This window comes from Akanthomyces muscarius, chromosome 2 (genome assembly GCF_028009165.1).
Source record: "Akanthomyces muscarius strain Ve6 chromosome 2, whole genome shotgun sequence".
In the NCBI taxonomy this organism is placed as follows: domain Eukaryota; kingdom Fungi; phylum Ascomycota; class Sordariomycetes; order Hypocreales; family Cordycipitaceae; genus Akanthomyces; species Akanthomyces muscarius.
In genome coordinates, this window is record NC_079242.1 from 4565554 (window position 1) to 4590033 (window position 24480).

Sequence of the window (24480 nt, forward strand, 5' to 3'; positions counted from 1 at the left end):
AAAAGAAGAAGAAGAAGAATATTAAGAAAAGAAATAATAATAAGAAAAATATAAAGAAATAAGAAAGTTTCTTAAGAAAATAAGGAAAAATATTACTAATATAATAAAAAGATCTCTTTATAAGACTAGAATTTTAATAGTTCCTCTACTATTGACGTCTATTTATAGGAACCCTGATAAAGATGACAAAAAAGATTGATCTGATAAAGTCCACCCCCACACCCTCTGAAAAGGCAAGATTCACGACAGAGCCAATCAGACGGCTGGCCAAGCACGGATGCGACAATATTAGCGGGTACACACTTGAACACTTCTGGGACGCAGCCGGGCCAGCCGACTTCGGATTAAGGTTTGCCGTTGATCGCCGTTGATATTCTGGTCACGCTTCAAAAGTTCTCATGCGCGAGCACGTCGGAAATAGAAAAACTCGTTCAACTCAGCTTTGAGGCTCTCTCCCCGGTCATCGGACGCGCGCCAAGGAAGCAGAACAGCGTTCATGGGTAGGCCGCGCGAGACACGAGCGCCGCGAGGAACAGTACGCAGAGCCAGGACAGGCTGCATCACTTGGTATGCATAATGACCGGCTGCAGCGGCATTGATTTGGCACGCCGCGGTATCACCAAAACAGAAAATGGTTGAGCTAATACTAAACAGCAAGTTCGTGCTTCTTCAGGCGGTAAAGGTACACCCGGATGAGATTGCTGACTGAAGGCTGTATAGAATCCGACATGTCAAGTGCGACGAAGCCAAGCCAATCTGCCGGCGCTGCAGCACCCAGGGCTATAAGTGCGATGGCTATAATCAGTTCATCCAGTTTGCGCCCAATGCCACGGACAAGGTATCGGGACAAAGGCACTATCCACAACAGCGCTGCAAGACAACAGCCACCCAACCAGACACGGGCCTCCAGAAATCCTTGCTGGCTTGTGTCCGCTCTCCGATTATCCAAATCTCTTCCAACAGTACCGAAAACGCCTTCTTGCACCATGTACGGACATGTGTCGTTCAGGATATAGCCGCCGCTGGTCGGCCATCCGACTTTTGGTACGACTACGTACTCCCGCTCTCCCACTCCACAGCCGCCATCAAGCATGCCCTATGTGCACTAGGTGCAGCGCATCGATACTTTGTAAGCCATCATGAAGACCCCAGCGTGAAACAGTCCAAGACTGTCTTCTCCCTTGAATCCATGCAATGTTACAACGAAGCGATCGCAGCATTAAACTCGCTCTTGTCTTCCGAGACCAGTGTGCATTGGGACGTCGTCCTCATCTGCTGCGTCATATTCATCACCATTGAGAATCTGAATGGGCGCAGCGCCGAGGCTGCTTGTCATTTGCGCGCTGGCTGCGGCATCCTCAAACGCTTCGGCCTAAATGATACGCGAGCCACGACGGACCTCATGAGCCGCGGCAACACGGACGGCCTTTTATTCACTCTGCAAGATATGCTCTACTATTTTGGGCAATATCTGGCCATGTTTATTGGCGTCGACGCTTTTGCCGACTTGGACTTTGACGTGCCTCTGCTCAGCATGGGTGATCCCGAGTCGCCGTTCACCAGCCTCAAGGAGGCAGAGATGATGTTTCAGAACATCGACCGCGCGTTCAACATACGAATGTGGAAATCAAAGGCATACTCACCGCGGCCAGCCACCGTAACAGACATCTTCGCCGAAAGGACAGAGAGCCTCGAGAGCCAAGGGCCTGCGATGGACCGCACCACGAGAAGTGCGGCCAAGATGGCTGCGAGATCCGACCTTGCCGTCTGGCGCCAGCGCTTCCAACCACTTACACGACAAAAAAGCCAAGATCCGCGGCACATTACAGCCCTCGCCCTCGACTATGCAGTCTGGAGTATAATAGTCAATGCACAAAGAATGACGGAGGATTTCGGAGTGGCAGAGTGCGACGGCGCACTGCGCCTGGCCGAGGAGATGATTTCCATGGATGCAACCAGCGCGCATCCACGATTCAACTTTGACGGCAATCTGGTTTGGATGCTGTGGTACATTTGCTTTGGCACAAGAGACGCTGGGATACAAAGCAAGTGCATCAGGCTCCTGCGCGCCGCGAACAGACGAGAAGGTGTCTGGGACAGCTACGATGTTGCCACCATCTGCGAAACCGCAGTCGCGGCCCTGAAAAGTAACACTATCTCCTGGAAAGATGTGCCACATGGAATATTGACATTGGCAGACATGCTGCATGTTCACCTCCAGGGCTTCTCGCTGGAAAGCGTGCAGGACATCGCAGCCGAGGCAGCCACGAGAAATGGTCGAACATAGTGCAGACGACGTACTGGCATGGTCTGTCTATGGAAGCTTTGTCAGTGCCGATTTATTCACAGGTCGCTGGCTGTTAGACCGGCTTTGGTTCGAAGCTTTTCAAGTGTCGACCAGCCCCAAAAACAGTACACCGGCGCCATAGGCGCTACCGTGCTGTAGTCAACTTTGCTTGTCTCCAAATCGGCAAATCAATCGTACTTGGTCGCGTCATCTTTGCCGAGACATACCATTCTCTATCACGCAATCTCCCGCGGCGCCCGCGACGCCAAGGACCGCTCAGTTACACTCCTGGAGTACAGAGCCTCCGACATTGCCATACTCTAGGAAGATCAAAAGTGTTCGGAATTTCGAAATGCGCGGAACAATGCAACTAAATAGTAATGTAATCAGATTAACTATGGAGCGGGGAAGGGCTGCGGGGCGCTGGTTCGTGGAGGAAGATGGACTCCCATGTCCTGCAGCCAGCAATCTGGCCGGTACGAGTGGAACTATTTCCCCATTAAATATAGAATAATTAGAGACACCTGGTTCTTGGCGGTACCACTTGTTGCGGCATTGTTTCGTGGTAGTTGTGGATACGCAGCAGTTGAGTCTGATGGTCAATCGAGGGAAGTTTCGCGACAGGGCCAATCAGACAGCTTGCTCACCACAGATCAAAGGTTCACCAGTTAATTGACGATTTCTTCTTACTTTTCTTCGTTCTGTCACACGAGTATTTCTACTAAACAATGTCTTCTCGCACCTCGATTTACCTCGTCGCGCCTTCCCGGGTGCGCTGTCGCCCAATTTCTCCGTCAATTCCAAGTCAAGCCCTCCGACCGTAAAGATGCAAGAGTCCACTTCTGCACAGGTCGTTGGCCGCGAACTCTCCTCCATAGATGCGGAGGCACTCGGCAGACAACGGCCAGCGGCATTCTCTACAATATGGCATGAGTTGGGCTTTGCCATCTCGCTCCTCGGCTCCATGGCCATGTCTGTAAGTGCTTGGCCACACTCCCCACACATTTGTTTAACAATTCGAGAGAGAAAACGCAGAGCACCAGGAACTTTTCACTGCTGATTTACAGAGCGAATAATTTAGGAGTTCTTCATTTCAGGCTTCCATATTGTCCTTCCGCTTCTCGCCGTCGAGCTCGACATGTCCCCCGCGGCGCAAACCTGGCCCTCCAGTGTCTTCACCCTGACCGCCGCGACGTTCCTACTGCCTCTTGGCCGACTGACCGACATGTACGGCGCCTACGTCGTCTTCAACAGCGGTCTTGTCTGGGTCTGCATCTGGTGCCTCGCCTCGGGCTTCAGCCAGAGCTGCATCACCCTGATCGTGTGCCGCGCCATGACCGGCGTCGGGGCCGCAGCCTTTCTGCCCGCCGGCATCACGCTCATCGGCAAGATCTACCGACCGGGTCCGCGCAAGAACCTAATCTTCGCCGTCTATGGCGCCTTTGCCCCCCTGGGCTTTTTTCTGGGCATTCTGCTTGGAGGCGTGACGGGTCAGCTCCTGTCCTGGCGGTGGTACTTTTGGATCGGTGCCATGATGCTCGCTGTCATTTGCGCAGCCGGCATCGTCTCGATTCCACGGGACTTTCGCACGCGCGCTCCTGATGGTCTAACCATGGACTGGCTAGGGGCCGTCACGATTGCCCCGGGGCTGATACTGCTGGTCTATGGCATTACGGATAGCTCCCAGGCACCGCAGGGTTGGGCGAGTCCGCAGATCATCGCAGCCGTCGTCACTAGCGCGTGCTTCCTCGCTGTGGCTGTATATATCGAAGGCTGGGTCGCCACGAACCCTTTGGTTCCGTCTGATCTTTTCTCACCAACGTACATGAAGCGACTTGTCGTTGGACTCTTCTTTGCATACGGCGCCTTCGGCATATTCCTCTTCTATAGCAGCTTCTACCTCGAGCTCGTATTAGAGAAGAGTCCACTGCAAACCGCTGTCTGGTATATTCCCATGATTATCAGCGGCCTTGTTCTCGGAGCCGTTGGCGGAATGACTCTCCACTTGCTCCCTGGGCGTACACTACTTTTACTGTCTGGGACTGGCTTTGTTGTAGCCTGCCTTCTTTTCAGCCTCATGCCAGCAGGCCCAAACTATTGGGCTTGGATAATGCCCGCGATGATTGCATCGTCCATCGGCATCGACATCACATTCACAGTCAGCAACGTCTTCATCACGAACAATCTGCCCGGCAGGCGTCAAGGTCTCGCTGGAGCCCTCATCAACAGCACATTGTTCTTGGGAATCAGCGTCTTTCTTGGTTTGGCCAATGTAGCCGTCGCAAATACTTCCGACTTGCCCTTGAGGAAAAATTATCAGGTTGCCTTTTGGCTTGGTGTGGGTGTTTCAGGAGTCGCGATGTCGGTATTCGCATTTATCGATTTAGGGCAAGCCAAGAGTGAGTTGACAGTCGAGGAGCGAGAGCGGATGGAACAAGGAGCTCACCAGGGTGCCTGAACTATTACGAGAAATATGAATAAAAGAAAGGGAAATACTTGATAGAGTATGGAATATAAATAACAACAAACAGCGTAGGTTTACATGAACAAGCGCAGCACAACGGGGCTGTCAGGTTTGCAGCGAATCATGCATCGCAACGTTCACTCTCCGAAGTCATGAGGTCAATTTTCGGATTCTGCAGCCATCTTTCCAGAACACCCAAAGAATAGATATCATGCTTCATATCCGAGGTGGAAAAGTTTCCCTCCGACCACCCCGGGCTCCCCGCCGACAGCACCTTTTCCCCCAACGGCTGGCACGAGCCAAAGTCAATCAGAACGGGGCTTGCGTCTTCCCTCCTAACCATGATATTGAGTGAGGAGATATCATTGTGCGCAAGCCCCAGCGCATGTATGTGCTCGACGGCGGGTGCGACGTCCTGTCAGAAGCTTTCCTTGTCTATATGTGCAAAGGCATGCGTCTGGGCATACTCGTGCAGAGTCTGGTGCAGCTGCTCCAGATAGAAGCCAGTGATACGGCCCCGGCGGACGCGGCGGCCGTGGTAGCGCACAATGCTGCGGCGGGGATGCTGTGCGAGCTTCTCCATTGTGAGGACCTCATTGATGAGGACTTCGTGGCAAGGTGGGCCGCCGTGCCAGAACTCACCCGAGTCGTGGTTATCTAGACCAGCACGTTTCAAGAAGAAAGAGCAGTCATTCACGGTGCTTGGTGCGACGGTCAGATGAGCGTCTGGAGGCATACGTGGGAAGATTTCGTCGTCTGGGACGCGTCGCAAGCCTGCCCGGTATTCCACCAGCGTCATCTCGGCTTTGCTCTTCAATGTCTGGCCAAAATACACTCGTCATCCTCGGTAGTGTGCTGAAAGTTGAGGTGCTTCGGAGGATGGGATACCGGCATGTAAACATCGAGTAGCGCCAAGTCGTACGGGTATTTGTGTGTCAACTTTGACAGAGCTTCTGTTGGAAACAAGATTGTGGACTTGATGCATTGTCATCGATTTTCGACTGCTCCGTCTTTCTTTCGTTTTTCTGTGCTGAAAACAGATCGAGCTCCAATGCAAACTTACGGCGGAATAATGGTGGGGTGAAAATGAACGGAAGCCACTTGAAGAAGAAAGCATGCTACACTTGGGCGGCGTGAGATGAGATGCACACGTCCGCTTGATATTGGCCTCGTGCAGGACTGTGGTACTGAAAGACATGTGACTTTCGTACTACGTAATAACGCTCATCAAGCTATATGTAGCTTTCGTCTTCCTCTTCATCCGGAATCAGGGTGCTCAGCCTTTTTAACTTCAAAATCCTCTCGTCACATTACTGCCCACCATCAAAATGTAAGAAACTCGACCAGTAAAGCACACCTCTACCGGTTCTCTTTTCCTCCTATACCTAGTCTAATGGAATTCAAAGGTGCTCAAGTACAGAGAACTCCAATTTTACAGTTACCACGGCTGGAAGCTGGATATCTGTCACGAGAAGCAAATGGATAGATTGTCGCCAGAGCACCTGCAGGACTTCGCTGCCTTATGTACCGCCAGCCTCGACAACGGACACCAGTGGACGAATACGATTGTGCGCTCAACTCTATATCAATCTCGACGAAGTAAAGATGCCTTTACAGTAGCTAAGTAGCAAATAAGTTAGTTTTCCGAGTCGCTGAACTTGTCACAAACTACCAGTGTATTATGAAGTAGAAAATGATAAAGGATAAGCGGAGAAACGAGTCAAACCGTATATTCAAAAGAGCAATCGAGCCAGATGGGAAACATGCCATGCAATGCAGCTGTGCTTTCGTTCAAGGACTACTGTAGAACCACTTGATATGCAAAGCTCAACCGACACAGCATCACTTATCGCACATAACCCAACAATTATTCTCTAGGTATTCATGTAGAAATCAGGGCTACGATCAGCGGCCTCTTCTCAATTACATGTACTCTTCGAGACCATCGCGTCCACCTCATGCCAACGAACCCAACGGATCCCACAGCGGCAGCACCACCGGCTCGCTCTCCAGCGCCTTCCTCACATCCTCCCCCAGAAACTCCGCATCCACCACCGCCTGGTACAAAAACTCATCCGCCCACGCATCCGTCATGACCAGGTACCCCTTGTCCCCGTGCTCCGTCCCGTGGCTGTTCTGCACCCTCCAGCGCACCGGCCTGCCCGCTTCCACATGCACGCCCGTGAGCACCATGGCGTGCGTCATGAGCGACTCCCCCGCGCGCAGGCGGTCCGCCTTGCTCTGCTCCAGCAGGGTGGTGCCGAGGCCGGCGGCGTAGTCAAACACGGCCAGGTCCATGACGCCCTCGCCGCGGTGGCGGAACTTGCCAAAGTCGCAGCCAAAGAAGACGGGCCGCCCGGCCTTGAGCATCTCGACGCAGGCCGTCTTGAGCGCGGCCATGTCCACGTTGATGTAGGTCGCGCTGCGGCCGCCGACGACGTTGCCGAGACGGTCAATCGTGAGGCGCGTGTTGACTGGATTCCGCGGATCATGCACAACGGACGTGAGGCTCTGCAGGTCGCACTCGCTTCCTCTGCCCGTAAACTGCTCCGCAAACGCCAGCGGGGTGCTGCGGTGCTCTCCCATCTTCTTGTCCTTGTCCGCAAACTGCCACACAAACTCCTCGTCTGCCCTCGGCGGCGCTCCGAGCAGCGTCGTGAGAATGTCCTGGATCTGGCCCATCTGCTCCGTCTTCTTCGCATCGACAGCATCAGCATCGCCCGTCTTGGCCAGCGCGCGAAGAACCAGCGCAAACTCGCGAATCTTGGTCGCCAGCACCGTGCGCATCAGCCGGGCATTCTGCGCGCTCCACGTGTCCGGGTACAGGCACTGCGGCACGACGCCGTACTTCTCTACAAGGTTGCAGAACATGTCCCACTGGCCGCCATCCTCCACGGGGTCCAGCAGCAACCGCTGCACCAGGCGGTCGTCGATGTCGCGGTCGCTCGTGTCGATGACCTGCTCGAGCACATGGTTGGCCGTCTCCAGCTTGTCGTAGTAGTACAGGTACTGCTGCGACAGCTCAAACGACTCGAGGTGGAAGCGCCTCATGATGGGCACGCGCAGCACGTTGGTCGCGGCAAAGAGCCAGCACCGGCCGCTGGCTTTCTGGTGCGTGACGGGGCTGCCTTCCTGCGGGATGGTCGTGTTGAAGAGGTGCGGGCAGGCGATGGCCGCGTCCGGGTTCATGAGAGCCTCTGTCGGATCGCCCTTGGAGAGCGTCAAGTGGCGCATGCTAGAAGAGGTGATAGTTTGGCTTGTTAGAGAAAGCATAAAGGTGTCGCCAGGGAAAAGTTTCTCGACGTACCGATTGGTGATGTCGCTGAGGAATTGAGTCCCGCGAGCCGTGACGTCGGCTACGGCAAGAGGCGCAGCAGCGCGAGAGAGCTTTTGAGATGTCATTTTATTCAGATTTTGATGCGATTGCTATATTTCAGAAAAAGAACTACATGATGAGAAGAAGGAGAAGAATACCCCTTGAGAACACTTTTTTCCCAAGTGTAATTTCGATGTGTAAGTGTGTAAGTGCGAAGCGGAGCTAGCTCCGTCCACCAAGGTAGATCCTCTCGTAGTTTCCACAATCGCGGGTAAGTGTCCCGCAAAGTCAGAGCCGAGTGAGAAGGGTCGTGTGATGGCCTGACAGAAACTCCGAAAAATTAGATAATAGCGGCTCGGTAGTTGTCGTCTTCCCCACGAGGTGTTTTGCAGCCTTGGGTCGCGGTCCACATCGTGGCGGTGTACATACAGGTCATGCTGCGCCATCGTTTCGAGCAGTCACAGCAAAGTCGTAGAACTATGGCAATGTCAATAAAAGCACAATTCTAATTTTGTCCGTGGCGGGCCAATGTGGAAAAAAGGTCACGTACCGAATCATGTAGGACCAGCCGCGGCATTTGATGGTGGGACGGGAGTAGTAATTGTTGGGTAGAGTGGTTTGCTATAAAAATATTCAAAAGGGTCTGTGTTACGAAAGTGGCCACTTGATAGGCCCTTCTCTGCTATTCCTTCCATTCATGACACACATCGCGCGGCAAGTTCTGTGGGTGTATATCCTGTCAACCTCCATCACCCAATACTAGAGCCCCGTTGGGTATCGCTGTGACCAAGTCTCTCTCCCGGAGCCAATGAAGCCGAAAAGAAGACTCCAAAATCCAAGCCCAAATGCAAGTCCAAAGGCAAGTCCAAAGCAAGTCGTCGTTATTTTATATATGTTTGTTCACGGCCTAAACAAAGAGGTGTCGCTTAATAGGCTGGGGTGCAGGGTTGCCTTGTGTGTCAGTCGGGCCATGTACGCCTTCTCCTATTTGCTTGAGCTTTTCCAAAAGATGGCTAGATACTGTCAGAAAACAAAGGTCGAATCCGTAGATGTAGTAGGCACTTACTTGATGGGTAGCATTCCTCGACTCTCGGTCACGGCCAGTTGCATCCTGTCGACCAGCTGCTCGTGCTCTTGGAGATGCGCTGCGATGCAGTCGTCTAATTCATCCTCGCCGCCTCCGCGCGCAATAAAGTCACAGTCTTGCTGATCACAGACCCATGTGCCTTGGTACCCCGTCGGCATCGGATCCGGCAGCTTTTCGGCGAAAATGCTCAGCTTGACAGGTTCGTCTTCGTCATCTGCAGACTCGTCCTCGCTGGGCGAATCGGAAGACTCGTTTACCTGAAGAGCACTATCCAGCTCTTCGTCTTCCATAAATTGTTTATCGGCATCAGCCATGGATTCATCTCCGTCTTGATTGGACGCAAAATTTAGCTTCTTAGCCACTGATTCGACGTCTGCCTCGTCGTCGTCGTCGATAATCATGCGAGACCTCTTTTTAGTCGACTTGATGGGGCGCAAGCTTGACTTGCTGCCGACAGGCCGGCCAGGTCGTTTGCCTATTCTGGGAGTAAGCGGACTTGGTGGGCGCTCGACATCTTGCTGCGAGTCACGCTTCGTTTCTGGCTTTCGGCCGTGGAAAGGGCGCTGCTCTCTGGGGACAACGCGATAAGGCAAGTTTTCTGGTTTCATCGCGACAGGTGCAAACTTCTTCTTTGAGAGACTCACGAGCCAGTCGTATATCTCTCCATCCTTGTACTTCTCATGATCGATGGCATCGAGGAGAGCAGCGGCGTTGTAATGCAAAACTTCCTCGACAGGGCGTTTGTGGGAGCCAGTAGTGCTGTCCTTGTATGTGGGGAATCGGTATTGGAAGTACAACTTGTTAAGGAGTCCGGATACTTTGATGCCGTTTTTGGAAGGGATAGAATCAAACGAGCTTTCGACTGCGGCCAGTACAGTCTGGAATGGCGAGTCTGAGTCGGTAGCTACATGTGTAGGAGCGTGGGGTGCAGAAGGTACGGAAGGTGCAGGAGGCGCAGGAGGTGCAGGAGGTGCAGATGGCGGTTCGGTTCGTCTGGGATGCATAGCAATAGTTGTCTGTGGTTCAGCGGCGCTGTTAGACTGACGTGTCGATCGTGTGTTGAATGCAGACTCGTCAATCTCCTCGATACTGGCGCTCTTCCGCGACAGGCTCGTGCTTGCTCTAGGCGGTGGTTCGAATAAGGATGGCGATCGTGTGCGCTGGCGGGGGTTCTTCTTCGCCTTGTCGACTCTGTCAAACAGGGCCTGTTTTTTCGTTAGCAAACTTGGTTATAGACGTCGATGAGCAGCGGAGCTGAGGAAAACGTACAGCGTTCTCAGACTTCATCCACTTGTAGAAAGTGGTCGCCTTCCAGTCCACAACGCCATCATCTTGCATGAACTGAGAGATGAGAAAGATGGCGTGCTTATTGCACCTGCCTACAACGTCATCATACGTTGAGCCATCCCCCACAAAGGCGGAATACTGCAAACAAAAACGTTAGTTGCGTGATTGCCGATTGGGAGCGTGATGCCCACCTTGTGGAATATTGACGCCAATAGGTCACTCTGCGACGTCGACTTTGACTTTTTGCCCCGTTTTGGTTCTGTCTTCATATCCTCGACGATATCCATTATGCTGTAGTAGAGCGTCGTCGCTTGGCACATGGTGTCGTAGGTTGCCTGGTAGGCGGGACACGGGCTGAGCTCAAACCAGCCAGCGCGGCCCGAAACCCAGATCTGCGGGCTTCCATCTTCTGTTTCGCCGACAGAGTACAGGAGGCAGTGTCTTATTTCGATGGGAATTGGTGATCGTCCGCGCACGAGGACTAGAAGCAGCGCGTGTTAGCAGGGATGGACAGACGATGGATCATGAAAGGGAGCAAACACACCGAATGGCTTCTCGTCGCGCGTAAAGTGGAGGTTTCCGCGCACGATAAAGGGACCATTGGGCACAATGTGCAGCGCATTCTCGACCGTGGTGCCGTCGCGATTCAGAACGATGGCGTCGCGCAGCTGAAAGATGGGCCAGTTGTCGTTGGGCTCCGACTTGGGCACGGAACGCAGGACAGACGCCTCTTGTCGCCATTGGACGGCGTGGTCATCGACGGTATCGACGCTCGAGGTGGACGCGCGACGAGTGCGCCCAGTCATGATGCCGGGGGCGATGGTGGCATGGGCCAGGACTAGGAGGGGTATCGTAGATGTTGGTTCGTGGCAAGCTGGGGTCGGACGCGGGGGGAGGCAATACGCAGATCAATCAAGCTTGGATCTAGAATTGAAAAAGGTGATGCTGATGAAGTCTGTTGGTCAATACGAGCACCCAATGTCCTGATTGCAGATGCGATGAAGGTCAATGAAGGCGGAATACGCAAAGTGACGTTTTTCGTGAAGACCTGCTGCGCTCTGGATACGCGTTTGGTGTAAAGTGGTGGAGCCTGGTCGATCTAGGGAAGCCGCAGCCGATTTACGGCGCAGCAACTGGTACATGGGCGTTTCTTGACAGAGTTTGAAAAGGTTTTCCCATCTTGGAAAACTAAGAGATTTTTTTTTATAAAAAAAATTGCCTGCGTTTTCTTTAAATGCTGGGACGTGTCAATCGCGCACACGGTCTGGTAAGCTGGCTTCTTCCTGTTCCCAGCCTCTACAGCGCGGGCCGCAGTGCAGCAACTCCCTAAGCACCTGCTGTTACCGCCACCAGTCCACCAGCTCTAGAGTCATCGCGACAAGATGCTGCCAGATGCTCGCACTCAAGGCCGATCTGCTGGTCAATTGAATGGATAAATTCCGCAGCGCAGCACTAGAAGCCCGATGCCTCGAGGTCGTACCTGTACAAGTGTTGACGCGGAACCGCCAGTACAGCATCAGCGGTGTGCAGACACCGTGCATCACCAGCTTCACTCTGTATTTGTATTCAGTTGGCCAAGTTTAGACGTAGCCAGGACGAGGCAACCCAGGGCCCAGTCTTATCTCTTCCATCGCCGCCTTGTTCCCGGCTGCACCTGCCTGCTACTATTGAGACACCAGTCGCTCTTATAGGTAAGCCTGTTACCAAGAGCTCGGTAGCCAAGACGCGAACAATGCGCAGTCAAAGGTCTCCTTGCCAAAATTGTACTCGGTATGCTCTTTATTCAGTCTTTTGCATTAATCAGTCAGACGAGACGTCCTGCGCCACGCCAACGCACGTACAGGCCCCCTCGCCAAAAAAAAAAAATTTTAATTTACGCCATGGCTGCTTACTTCCGCCTCGCAGTGTCGGGCATCGCGCCCAGAGTGCCATCATGCAGTTGGCACGGGTGGCTGGCATGCCGGGACGAACTAATGTAAAGCAACTAGTTCATCGGTGAAAACCACTTGCCTCGCCGCATCTTTTGCCACTCACCGTGCGTCACTCACTGGTCGCGCCCATCCGCCCCGTGCTGGCTTGCTGCGCATCATTCAAAACGTGCGACAGCTCCTAGCAACTACCGAATGAGACGTTGGACGTTGCTCAACATTCAAGCTGTGTGCCTGTAATATAATACAATACCACCCTAGACTCGCATTCCCGGGGAATCGGGGCCAATGGGGCAAAAGCAAATGTTGGCGGTTTTTCTTAATTTTTCTCCGAACTGCTGCTTGTAGCCTTATTTTTTTTTCTAGTTTTTTTTCTTCTTCTTCTTGTTCTTCCGAAAAGTCTTGGCTAAAAGTCGACAAACCGGAGAATTACTACTGGTAACTCTAGTCGCTTCGCAAAGGGACGGCTAGATAGGCTGGCAGCAACCAATCCGGAGTTGGTCCGTCCTAAAGGATTCGCGCCAGTCGATACACCCATGCATGCTGACAGCAACCGTCATGCACGTGCATGTCACTGTTGCCAGCTATACAGACCAAGTTTGTCTTCTTTACTTATCTAGTTATCCTGGCCATGTGAAGATCGCCCAACTCTCTCACCACTACTTCACCCACGCTACCGGGGTTGACGAAAATTATCCAAAGTAATGCATGACAACCAAAAAGTCTCCGGGCGCCAATGTCTCCGTCTATTGAACCCGCTCCAGATGTGCGTGGAGGAGAATCTGGTACACACTTTACACTCCATGCAGGATATGCGCAGAATTGCATCCAATACCTCGCAGTCTCTGAGCCCTGATGCATGTCTGGCCTATACGCGACCTTAGCGACGGCCAACTATTGCTGGCGGACATGCACGACCAGCTGCGCAACTCCCCTCTCGGCCAAAAGGCGATGGATAATGCATCCAAATCATCCTTCAGGCAGCCTTCTTCTTTCGTTGTCTTTCCGTATTTGGTGCCCACGGGCCGAGGCTTGCGCTCATCCCACTCGGTCGCATGCCTGCATGCATGACGTCCGCTTACGTTGGAAACGTGCCCGCCCTGGAAGCGAGCGCCTAATAAACGTCTGTGTATGGACAGCATTCGAGGTGCCTCTGCAATGCAAGGGCTTCAGCGACCAACGTTGGTTGTTCCACCGTGGCCAGTGTCGGGTCGACGATCCAGTCATGCATGCGGCATGCCGCTGGTAACGCCAAGTCGTCAACGGGGGGCATATGCTCAGTGACGGCCCCCAACAAGATGTTGCGCGCGCTGTCTTAAACTCCGAGTCTCGGAACGGCAGTAATTCTAACCAAGACATGGTGAATGATGTCCCCCAAGGATCTCGCAGGGAATGCCCTAGCAGCACCAGGGGTCCATTCTGAAGTGCAAATCATGGAAACGTATACCCTGTCTCAAATGAGACTTGGGGGCCCATCCTTCTCTCAACCCACCGTGTAAAAGAGTGGCGCCTGTTCGGCCGTTGTCCGATCGAAGACAGGCTCTCGCACCTCTTGTCTCAATACTATGTAGTTTGGCAACGCCAAAATTTTCGAGTCCATAACGGAAACCCATAATGTAATGCTAGAGAGAGAATAGGGGCAAAGAAACGGTCAGGTACACCGCATTGACTGTTTGACCTGACCTGAGGCGTTCTCGGGCTCCTCCATAATTAACTCGGCATTTAAACTTTCATTCTTTCGTCTTGTTCTTGCAGCGAAGCCACTTTTCCTGAGCAATCGAATACATTGTAGAGACTTTTTGGTGGGGGAAGGCGCGGGGGGCCGAAATTGTATCGGGAGGGTCTCTCCTCTCGCCCTGGCTTCCCTTCTTCTTTTCATGGTTCCATGGTCTCCAATACATTCCTGCCGAGTCAGCCAAGGTCGGCGTTCGGACATTTAGTTACGAGCCTCGGAGCACGCCAATGCTCCTTGGCTGTCGTGTTTTCGTTTCCTTTTCCCTCTGAGCTCCTCTTGTTGTCCCATCTTTTGCTTGGTCAAAGAAGAGCCTGTTCCCATATGATACGGACCGGCCGCCGCAACACACCGACTCAAGCCACCACCAGCATGACATGCCGGAACTCATAGCCGGGGGGATCTTCCTCTTGCGCTTGGTCTCAGTGAAGACGGAGGAACGGCCCCAGCCGGTGATCAAGAACAAAAAAAGGTGTGAGTGGTGCTAGTAAGTAGATGGTCAGCTAAAATGGTTTTTAAATCCATACTAGCCAACTCACTAGCCCCCGACAACCAAAGGTGACCCGGCCAAAAAAGGTACAGCCCAAAGAGAAGAGGAAAAAGTGCTCAGCTTCACAGTAAGCAATGCCCAGGCGCCGCGTGTTCAGTCCACTACCGAGACATCTCGACACTGTTGCAGGCTTATACGCCGATCCCCGCCACACCTGGCCCAAGGTGCGTAGTGCTTCCGCAGCTCGCAAGCGAATTCGGCAGGTTCTCAGAATCTTTCTCTTTTTTTTTTCTTTTGCCATTGTCGTACACCAACGCCAGAGTCTCGCAGATCGCAACTTCACAAGTCTTATTAACCTGCTATACCCCAACTTCCCCCTCCGGCCGTCGACGCTAGAAGCGCACAGTTGGTTTACACACAGACTATTAAAGCCCTGCTCCTCTGGTAATGAACGGTCTGGTCACATCGCGCTGTCCGCCTTGCATTTAGTTAGAACCCCTCTCCTGGAACCACGGGTCCCAGTCCGTTTTCTTTTTGCCTGCCCCGGCCTTTGTCCGCTGCTTTGCCTCCTTGTCCACCCCATTGTCGCGCATGCAGCCACGCGCAAAACATCCAAGGTTCTTTTTTTTTGTCCTCTTGGCCCGCTCGTCGTTCGGGTCGCGATCCCAGCTAATGAACGTCGAGCCCGCCCATCCACCATGCGTGCTCACGCATTGTATACCAATGTATCCCTACACACACCGTCCTACTCGTCCTCTTCCCGATCCAGGGCCATTTATACAGCCTCAACTTGGTTTTCAATCTAGCAGGGCCCCTGCCGCTCCAAAGCATGATCCCTGCGCAACTAGCTCCCTCATCAGCGACATGCACGCCACACAATGCCTCTCGGAAAACCTGCAAAGTGATACCTTCCTCTCTCACAGCCAACCACCCATCTCATCATATTAGCCCGCTAGCCCTGGCGCTTACTCCATACCTTAGAAAGTGGCTACCCCGGTGAGCTTCCTTCTGATGTGCCCATTCAGCCCCGATTCTGGCCACCCGCCTGGGCTGGACTACGCCCCCCCTCATCATATTAGTGTCGCTCTTGACTCCATACCAAGCTTGCCGGCCACCTGCTCACCTCCGGTTTTGCCGTTTTGTCCTTGTCTGGCGCCAATGATGCGCCATGTGCCCTGCTTTCTTATCAGCCAATGGGTCCGTGTAGTTGGTCCTTCCGGGGTCGAGTTTCGCTGTTAGCCAGACACAGGGCCCTGCGGCGGCGTCGACCGTCGTACGCAACTGTATATAGGTTACAGTAAGCCTCATCGCCCAGACTCTTGTGCACAGTAAACGGTTTCACCACACTCCCTCACAACAGCTTCACATTGCACGGCCCTTTGCCACTCCACTTTTACCCTTTGAGCAACTCAAGCATTGTACTCCGTACTCGTTCTTGAAACAACAACAACAAGAGGCTCGAAATTCGTGGGCTCAAATTTCCTTCTCAACTTGGACATCTTCCGCGCCATGGCTGCCTCGAAGCGGTCCGAGGGCGAGCTGCTGCCTCTGCCGCAAGACCTAAGCCACCATTTCTCCGAGGTCACGAAAAGACGAACACCCAGTTCTATCAAGGAATTTTATAGATTTTTCGCGATTCCGAATATTGGAAACCTTGGCGGCGGTACGATTTCCACCACCCCCGTTCTCGCGCTTCAAAACATGAGTAGGCGATGAGATGGCGGTAGCTAATCCGGATGTTCCTTTAGGTCTCCCCAACGACGAGCTTTTCCCATTTGACACGCTCGAAGCGCAAACAGCAAACCCAGATCGCTATCAATGTACACCAAACCATCCCGTGTCTGCGCGACAGGGCAGCCAGCCTGTAACCAGGGGAAAGGTGCCGCAGAGTGACGTTAACACAGCTTCATGGCGCATCAAGGTTCCCAAGACGACGCCTCAGGTCGACCCCCTGAAGCGCATCGACCTGTCCACTGCGCTTCAATATGGCACCGCCGGCGGCTATCCTCCGCTCCTCTCTCTTATTCGCCAGTTCACAACGGAGCTGCTGCATCCCACAGTCCCGTATCGTGGCGGGCCCGAAGTCATCCTCACCTGCGGCTCTACCGACGGCTTCTCCAAGACGGTTCAGCTCATCAGCAACACCTGGAACCCCAGTCACGATCCGGTTTCCAGCCGGCCCGGCATGTTGTGCGAGCGATACGTCTACAACAATGCGCTCGCCTGCGTCGAGCCCAGAGGCATTCAGGTCGTTCCCGTTGACATTGACTCTGACGGAATGATGGGCAAGGGCCCCGGTGGTTTGCAAGATATTCTGCAAAATTGGGATCCCCGACAAGGAGCGCGTCCTCATTTTATATATACAGTGACAATGGGCCATAACCCAACCGGCACCGTCATCTCGGTGGAGCGACGACGCGAAATCTACGCCATCTGCCAGCGCTTCGACGTCATCATTGTCGAAGATGACCCCTACTGGTATCTTCAATTCGCTTCGGCTGCGGAACGCGAAGCCGAATCGAGGGGTCATGTTGTCAAGCCGGCCGTTCCTTATGCGCCCCCAAAGCTGACTGGGTACGACTTTCTTGATTCTCTCGTGCCTTCGTATCTGAGCATCGACGTGGACGGGCGAGTCATTCGGCTCGACACGTTTTCCAAAACCGTTGCGCCCGGCTGCCGGTTGGGCTGGATCACGGCTCAGCCTGCCTTTATCGAGCGACTGGAAAGGTAAGCGCAGGGCATCTTCCCTGTTCACAAGCACCTAATGCTAACGTCTGGACCAGAATTACGGAAACGACTACGCAGCAGCCCTCTGGTTTCGTGCAAGCCATGGTCGTCGAGATGCTGATGGGGCCCGCGCAGAAAGACAAGGTCAAGTCCTTCCACAAGCTAAGCATCAAGGACAAGGCTCAGTACCAAGGCTGGGAGCTGGACGGCTGGGTCCGATGGCTCGAGGGACTGCGCGGCGTCTACGAGCGCAGGATGCTGCGCATGTGCTCTCTCCTCGACGAGAGCCTGTTCCAGCTGAAGCAGTCCACGCCCGTCAACGACCTCGAGTCGGACTGGGGCGTCATCACCAAGACGCGCATCATGTCGTACGACTGGCCGCGCGGCGGCATGTTTGTCTGGGTGCGCATCCACCTGGAAAACCACCCGCTGTGGCAGGCCAAGGGCACGTCGGTACCCGTGCTCGACGGCCCGGCCCTGGCGCAGGCGCTCATGATTTTCCTCACGCACAAGCCGCAGCTGGTCATTGCCGCGCCCGGTACTATGTTTGCTGCGACGCCACACGTCGCCGAGGATACTGCGTGGGCGTATCTGCGCCTGTGCTTTGGCACCGAGACGGAGGAAAAGATTGCGCCCTGCTCGCGCCGATTCGCGGCCGGTCTGCAGAGGTTCTGGCGCATCAAGAGCGTCGAGGAGATGGAGCGTCTCGTCGCCGAGCTGAGGTCGTCCAGCGAGCCGGATTTAGAGGATCTGGCCAACCTGGGTTTCGAGGGTGATGAGTAAAGGAATCATGTAGCAGGGGACAGCGGGCATGAAACAAGGCCCGCGATGGCCGTGTTGGGGGCCACGACTTTTTGATACCACCCAACGTCATGTACAGAGATAGAATGGCGGCAGCTACGTATTAGTTATGAGGAATGATTGTCAGCATGACACTAAAAATTGCATTGGTCATGAGTTGAATCACTAGAGGAAACGCAAATAGAGCCAGTATAAGACAAATATTGATTGTGTTTCTCACTTTAGCAACATGTCAGGTTAGGCTGCTCGACACTGAGCAGGCTACCAGCAGAAATTTAATTTAACAAAAGAGCTTAAAATTTTCATTTCTTTCTTCATGCCTGCACTAAGACTAGAAAGAAATCATCATTCCATTTGTCCACACTGCACACCCAGTATCGACCAACCAGTTTAGTTCTGCTTCTTCTGGGACTCCTGGGAGAAGACCTTGGCGTAGGGGTTGAGGCGGAGCATGACCTGCTTGTTGCGGAGCGGGTTCTTCTTCTGGACGCCGGCGCGCTTGGTGGTGGCGTCGCCCTTGGGGGCGTTGAGGGAGCTCTGGATCTCGGAAGAGTTGATCAGGCGGGACAGGTCGGACTGGGAGACGACGTTGGAGGGCAGGAGGAAGTCGCGCTTGTGGCTGGAGGCCTCGGTGGTGGAGCCGTAGATGTCGTCGAGGGCCTGGAAGGCGGACGAGGTCCAGACGACGAAGCGGCCGAGGTGGCCGCCGGGGGCGAGCTGGAGCAGGTTGAGGGCGTTGACGGGGCACGTCTCGACGCCGGGGATGTTGCGGAAGCCCTTGATGAGGTCCTTGCCGTCGGTGTCGGGGTTGAAGACGACGAGGGGGCCGCGGCGCTGGCGGTGGCGGCGGCCACGGAGCTTGCCCTTGCCGGCGCGCAGCTTCTTGGAGCCCTTGACCTTGTCGAGGTCGGCGCCGGCGCCGACGGCGCGGAGCAGGGCGGTGGCGGTCGAGGTCTTGATGGCGGCGTCGGAGCCGATGACCTCGGAGTCGACGACGAGGGGCACCTCGGCGACGGTCATGATCTGGTGGCCGCGGGCCATCAGCAGGGGGGCGACGGCCGAGGCGGCGAGGGCGGAGCAGGTGGCGTAGCGCTTCTGGCCCTGGTTGATCTTGACGTGCCACTTGCGCCAGATCTTGGTGGGAGCGAACATGCGGCCGGAGCGACACATGTTACCGAAGGCGGCCTGGCCGGCACGGTGAGTACCAGAGCCAGAGACACGGGGGATACGGGCAACAGCGCGACCTGTGATGCATGTGTCAGTCCAGAAATTCAACCCATCTTCTCCCGTGTTTGTTTGGCAGCAATCCAAGACGTTGGTTCAGAGCCCGCCATGAATTCCAGTCAGAGTTTTCCTCTCGTCTCGCGTTACATTCTCCCCTTCCTCTCGACTCTTCTTCATGGCAAGCTCCTCGTTCCAGCGTCTCGACCTCTTCCCAAAACGGACAAGAATCACTCACCAGTTCCCCAAGACTCAGCAGAGGTCTGGTGACCGGCCTTCTCGCTCACGGAGTAGGGCTGGCGCTTGTTCTTGGCCATGCCGGTGTGCACCTTCTGGACAATGTCGGGACGGATAGGGCTCGAGAAGACGGCGGGAATGGCGTGGGTAGCTCCGGTGGGAGCACCATCCTTGCCGATGATGGAGACGGTAGGTCGCGAAGACATTGCGATTGATTCGGGGGGGACTAGGACCTGAAGGTAGAGGTGAATTGTCAGTATCAACTGGCCTGCGTGGTAATTGCCTTCGTGTTGCGCGGTGTCTTGGTGGGCGTACCTCGATCGAAATTTGGTGATGCAGAATTCCAGACCTGGGATAACGGGGCGGCGCACGATAAATTTCACCCACGAATTTTTTCTTGCGCTGCCCAATTTTTGCACGGTTTGGTGGGCCGTGACCCTAATGGTGGGGGTATCGCTGCTCAGGTCACGTGTCTAGCTTCGCTTGACTGGGCCGTACCAAAATGGGGCGTGGCTCCACCCTCTACATCGGCGTTGTACAGTACGGACAGATGAAAGCGTGCAAGTGGTGTAATGAAATCGAAAAGGTTGTGGAGTTTGTTCGTGAGGTATGGCTTTGTCTATTAAGCTAGAATTTTTCTTTCCCGTGATTTCAAACTTCACCTGCTCCTTCATTAAGATTGAGACGCAAAATTCATGAGCTCGTGACTGGGCTGCCAAAAGGTTACATCTGATTTGCCGTGACTTGGTACTCGGGATTGATCGGACCCATTTACAAGGTCTTGAGGAAATACACGATTGAGCATGGTTTCTTGCGCGGCAATCTCCAAACCACCTTACTGTCGGACGTGGGAAGGGATCGTCCTATTCCAAGTTGCACGTACACTGGACCCGTGCGCCATTGCGCGATTCTCTCACGGCACACAGGGCGAACCTTGGTTGTAATGTAACTCAAATTCTACTAAGAATGTCAAAAATTGACAGACTTAGATTGCTTTCAGCCCTTTTACTTACACAATCGCTACTGTGTTCATATGTACCACTTTCTTCGGGTTGTTGTAGAGGTGATCCATCGAGGCTACAGAATGCTGCTGAGGTAATCCTCTCACAGTGTCACTCGCTTGAGAACCATGCACAACAGCCATAGACCGTTGATCCGGACAACGATTGAGCTGGCTCGGTTACTTTCGCGCTATTTAGCTCTCATTTCGTTCAGGGATTTAATTTTATGTTGCTTCTCTCTACGCTTTTTTCTTCGCAAGGGGGATTTGGTGAACTAGCGGCTTGTTCAAACACGAGTTCATGATACGGCAGACCTTCAGACGTTTATTCACATCACGTTGAGCCATATTAAGACAAGTTGCGAGAGGGAAAGGAGAGCAGTTGCCCTTTTTGTTTATTGCCTAGTTATATGCTTGTCCCGTACTCGCCCGTGGGCCAGTTCCCAGCATCGACAAGCTGCCAACGCGAGGACCACCCGCGAGTTCTCGCAGACAAGAACCATTGCCACCTCTCTTATTTTTTGTGTTTTTCTTATTTGTCCTCCTCTGCCTCCTCACTTCTTCCTCTTGGGTATATCGCCTTCATATTCCCTCCTCCACACCAGCAACAGGCAACCGCCTTGTTAGCCCGTCGTCTTTCCCTTCTCGAATGCATTGGTAAACTTTGACGCCTTGTTCAACAGTCCGTCTTCTTTTGCCAACTCCTTCATAGCCATCCGTTAAACATAAGTGATATCATCAAAAAGAGGTACCATGCCCACAGCCCCCATCCTTGTCAGCTCACAACCTCGGTAAACCAAATGCTTGCCCCAATAAAAAGTGTCGAAAAAGCGCAAAACGAATGCTCATAGAGTCGGTCGAAAGAAACCACCAATATCAAAAGTCAATCAGACTTTTCATCCTGGCATAGCCATGCGCAAAAGCTCGTAGAATTTGAGCTCAGGCAAAAGGCAATTCTGCTTGTTGCCCTGCAAATACGTGGTTCCTCTCTAGTCGTGTAGCAGCCCAAGGTGCTACCGAAAATCGCCCGTCCAAGCGGGCTCGTCCACAAGATGCTTGACTCTATGCAACAACGCCAAAATATAAAGCGCAGTCTTTTGTGCATTCCCTCACGCTCGGGGGATTGTCCCAATCGAGCTGTAATCAGTTGTAGGTTCATAAGCAATGCAGCCCAGTTCGCCGTTCCGTCCATTCGCCAAAAGAGATCGTGCCAATATTGTACAATCCAACATGGCTGTGTAGTTTCGTCCCCGGTTTCAAGAAAAAAAAAACATAAAGAAAGAGCAAAATATGCAAACAGCAACTTGCTCATGTCCCTAAATGCAAAGTCCTTTAAAAGCACCAACTCCTACTCCGTCATCCACTACCAATCACATTGGTGTGGTTCGAGATTAGTTTTGGATCTGGGGAGGGCCGCGACCGCGACCACCGCCACCGCTGCCACCGCTGCCACCGCTGCCACCGCCCCGGCCGCGATAGCCACCACGACCACGGCCCCGTCCGCGGTTGTTGTAGTTGCCATTGTGCTGGCCCTGTGTCTGCCAATTACCCTGCTGCGACTGAGGCTGCTGGGGGGAGAGACCTTGACCGGGCTGCTGAGGAGCAGCCTTGGGAAGGTTCGAGATGGGTCGAGGAATGCTCTCAGGGTTATCGTACACGTACAGGCTCTTGTCGATGCTGGCAGGAATAGGCTGGATTTCCGTGCCGAGGTCGCGCTCAATGTTGTAAAGATTGAAGCGATCCTCCCAATTGATCAGGTTAATGGCAAGACCAAGATGGCCATATCGACCAGAGCGACCAATTCTGTGCAGATAGGTCTCAGCGTTCTTGGGGAAATCAAAATTGATGACGACGTTGACGGCCTGGATATCGATACCACGAGTCAAGAGATCGGAGCAAACGAGGTTGCGGCAAACACCGTTGCGGAAGTCGTGGAAGACACGGTTACGAGCGTGCTGCTGCATGCGTGCGTGACTGTAGAAACACGAGTAGCCAAGTTCAGTAATTTTCTTGGCAAGGAGCTCGACACGGTTGGTAGAGTTGCAGAAAATAATGGACTGGTTAATTTGCAACTTGGAGAAGAGAGTGTTCAAGCAGTGAACCTTTTGCTTCTCCTCAACAAAAGCGTAGTATTGGGTGATACCGCGGAGGGTGAGTTCGTCCATGAGGTTGATTTCGTAAGGTGTGGTCATGTTGCGGTCGGAAAAGTCCTTGACGGACAGAGGGAAGGTGGCGGAGAAGAGCATAACCTGGCGGTCCTTGGGGTGGAACTGGAGAAGCTGCTCAATCGTGGGGGTAAATTCGGCAGACAGAAGCTTGTCGGCCTCGTCCATGATGAACATGGGGCACTCGCTCAGATCAGCAACATTCTTTCCTGCTAAATCGAGGATACGGCCCGGAGTTCCGACCACAATATGGACGGGCTCCTGAAGGCGGATGATATCGTCGCGGAGGCCGGTACCACCAGTGGTGACCATGACATTGACACCGAGGTGCTTGCCGAGGGTCTTGCAGACCTGCGAGGTCTGCATAGCCAATTCTCTGGTGGGGACGAGGATGAGACATTGAATCTTGTTGACTTTAGGGTTGATGCGCTCGAGGGCAGGGATAACAAAGGCAGCCGTCTTGCCGGTACCGTTTTTTGCTCGGGCCAGGACATCGCGTCCGGTCAAGGCGACAGGGATAGCTTCTTCTTGAATCGGTGAAGGCTTTTCGAAACCAGCTTCAAAGATGCCCATGAGCAGATCTCTCTTGAGCGCAAAGTTTTCGAATTCGAGGCCCTTTGTTTTTGTGACATCCTAAAAGTGACAAGAGTTAGTCGATGGTTCTTGGATGTCGACACCGACGACAGATAACGGTGGGATCGCACGTGTTGGGCGCGGGGAGGGCAGCACGAACCTCTGTTTGTTGTCTGTTATCCTTGGTGGGTATCTTCAAGCTCTTCTTCCAATCATCGCCAGGAGCAGGCGAGGTGCTATCACTGCTATAGAAGGAAAATGAAGATGTTAGCCGGAGCTGCAGAGCGATTCGGTTGCATGGTCAAAGTAGGATCGGACCTGATCTGAGTGCTTCTCAGCTTATCCACTAGTTGATCTGTCATAGTGCCGTGAGCTGCCGGCTGGCAGTTTATATATATCAATGGTTATGAGAGAAGAAATCGGGCGGTTTTGATGGTAAGCCAGTGCAAATGGAGCTGGCCCTCGTAGCGCGGATGCGGTTCGTGGGTGTGCGTGTTTGAAGGGAGATTCGTCGTGGGAATTTTTTTCCGCCTCAGATGTTTGGGCGGACAAAGGGCAAGCGTAAGCGTCCGAAAATGATCTGATGAGAGTGCAAAAGAAGATCAAATAGCGAGCCTCCTTTGAGATTGGTTACGCGGGTGCTGGTGAGGCCCTGGATTCGTGCGAGAACGTGTGGAAATGTAGAGGTTGGAGAGGAGGTTGTGGTGAGATGTTGCTTGGGAGGAAGGTTCCAGGCGTGCGCCGTAGCTGGAAGCGGCTGGAACTTGAGTGGTCTGAGCCAGGCCGAACAATCGGGCCAATGGGTCACGTGAACGCGGGGTTGCCGTACACCGGAGCTGGAGCTGCACTGGGTGAATTGAGAAAAGATGAGAGGAGGCAAGTCGAGTTGAGGCGACGGCATAGATGGGCGCTGGATTCCAATGGATAAGCCGTTGATCACAATTCGCAGTACGACGATTCGTTGGCCGTTTTATAGGGAGTTGGTGGACAGGTGCTGCATCACGAGTCACGGCCTAGCGCCTTGTGCGAGGTCAACCCCAGTCACCCTACAGGACCAGCAAACAAGCGAAGCACGAGCTCGAATTTCGTTTGACGTGTAGTGATTAATCAAATTTCGTCAAAAATATCAAGTTTCGTTGATGCAACACGAGTTCCTGTAGCACCG

General features: G+C 53.5%; 9 protein-coding genes across 9 annotated transcripts; 3 read left to right on the plus strand and 6 right to left on the minus strand.

The window, feature by feature from the left end:
• Positions 1–1189: 1189 nt before the first annotated feature.
• On the plus strand, positions 1190–2287 carry LMH87_004642 (uncharacterized protein; the record flags this gene model as incomplete). Its single annotated transcript, XM_056195896.1, has 2 exons — positions 1190–2147; positions 2199–2287. 2 exons carry the CDS (start codon positions 1190–1192, stop codon positions 2285–2287), a joined length of 1047 nt encoding a protein of 348 aa, XP_056049479.1.
• An 826-nt stretch (positions 2288–3113) lies between these two features.
• On the plus strand, positions 3114–4745 carry LMH87_004643 (uncharacterized protein; the record flags this gene model as incomplete). The annotated part of the gene is made up of 2 exons (XM_056195897.1): positions 3114–3263; positions 3369–4745. The coding sequence occupies 2 exons, from the start codon at positions 3114–3116 to the stop codon at positions 4743–4745; spliced, it is 1527 nt and encodes a 508-aa protein (XP_056049480.1).
• A 424-nt stretch (positions 4746–5169) lies between these two features.
• On the minus strand, positions 5170–5487 carry LMH87_004644 (uncharacterized protein; the record flags this gene model as incomplete). The annotated part of the gene is made up of 1 exon (XM_056195898.1): positions 5170–5487. One exon carries the CDS (start codon positions 5485–5487, stop codon positions 5170–5172), a length of 318 nt encoding a protein of 105 aa, XP_056049481.1.
• A 1220-nt stretch (positions 5488–6707) lies between these two features.
• On the minus strand, positions 6708–8153 carry LMH87_004645 (uncharacterized protein; the record flags this gene model as incomplete). Its single annotated transcript, XM_056195899.1, has 2 exons — positions 6708–7986; positions 8059–8153. 2 exons carry the CDS (start codon positions 8151–8153, stop codon positions 6708–6710), a joined length of 1374 nt encoding a protein of 457 aa, XP_056049482.1.
• Positions 8154–8974: 821 nt separating this feature from the next.
• On the minus strand, positions 8975–11247 carry LMH87_004646 (uncharacterized protein; the record flags this gene model as incomplete). Its single annotated transcript, XM_056195900.1, has 5 exons — positions 8975–9080; positions 9134–10359; positions 10424–10579; positions 10633–10922; positions 10986–11247. 5 exons carry the CDS (start codon positions 11245–11247, stop codon positions 8975–8977), a joined length of 2040 nt encoding a protein of 679 aa, XP_056049483.1.
• Positions 11248–16100: 4853 nt separating this feature from the next.
• Positions 16101–18101, plus strand: LMH87_004647 (uncharacterized protein; the record flags this gene model as incomplete). Its single annotated transcript, XM_056195902.1, has 3 exons — positions 16101–16254; positions 16340–17318; positions 17375–18101. 3 exons carry the CDS (start codon positions 16101–16103, stop codon positions 18099–18101), a joined length of 1860 nt encoding a protein of 619 aa, XP_056049484.1.
• A 408-nt stretch (positions 18102–18509) lies between these two features.
• On the minus strand, positions 18510–19783 carry LMH87_004648 (uncharacterized protein; the record flags this gene model as incomplete). The annotated part of the gene is made up of 2 exons (XM_056195903.1): positions 18510–19363; positions 19579–19783. 2 exons carry the CDS (start codon positions 19781–19783, stop codon positions 18510–18512), a joined length of 1059 nt encoding a protein of 352 aa, XP_056049485.1.
• Positions 19784–19803: 20 nt separating this feature from the next.
• On the minus strand, positions 19804–20708 carry LMH87_004649 (uncharacterized protein; the record flags this gene model as incomplete). Its single annotated transcript, XM_056195904.1, has 5 exons — positions 19804–19810; positions 19893–20015; positions 20461–20534; positions 20591–20600; positions 20686–20708. The coding sequence occupies 5 exons, from the start codon at positions 20706–20708 to the stop codon at positions 19804–19806; spliced, it is 237 nt and encodes a 78-aa protein (XP_056049486.1).
• A 1260-nt stretch (positions 20709–21968) lies between these two features.
• LMH87_004650 (uncharacterized protein) lies at positions 21969–23677 on the minus strand (the record flags this gene model as incomplete). Its single annotated transcript, XM_056195905.1, has 3 exons — positions 21969–23375; positions 23476–23560; positions 23634–23677. The coding sequence occupies 3 exons, from the start codon at positions 23675–23677 to the stop codon at positions 21969–21971; spliced, it is 1536 nt and encodes a 511-aa protein (XP_056049487.1).
• Positions 23678–24480: the final 803 nt, after the last annotated feature.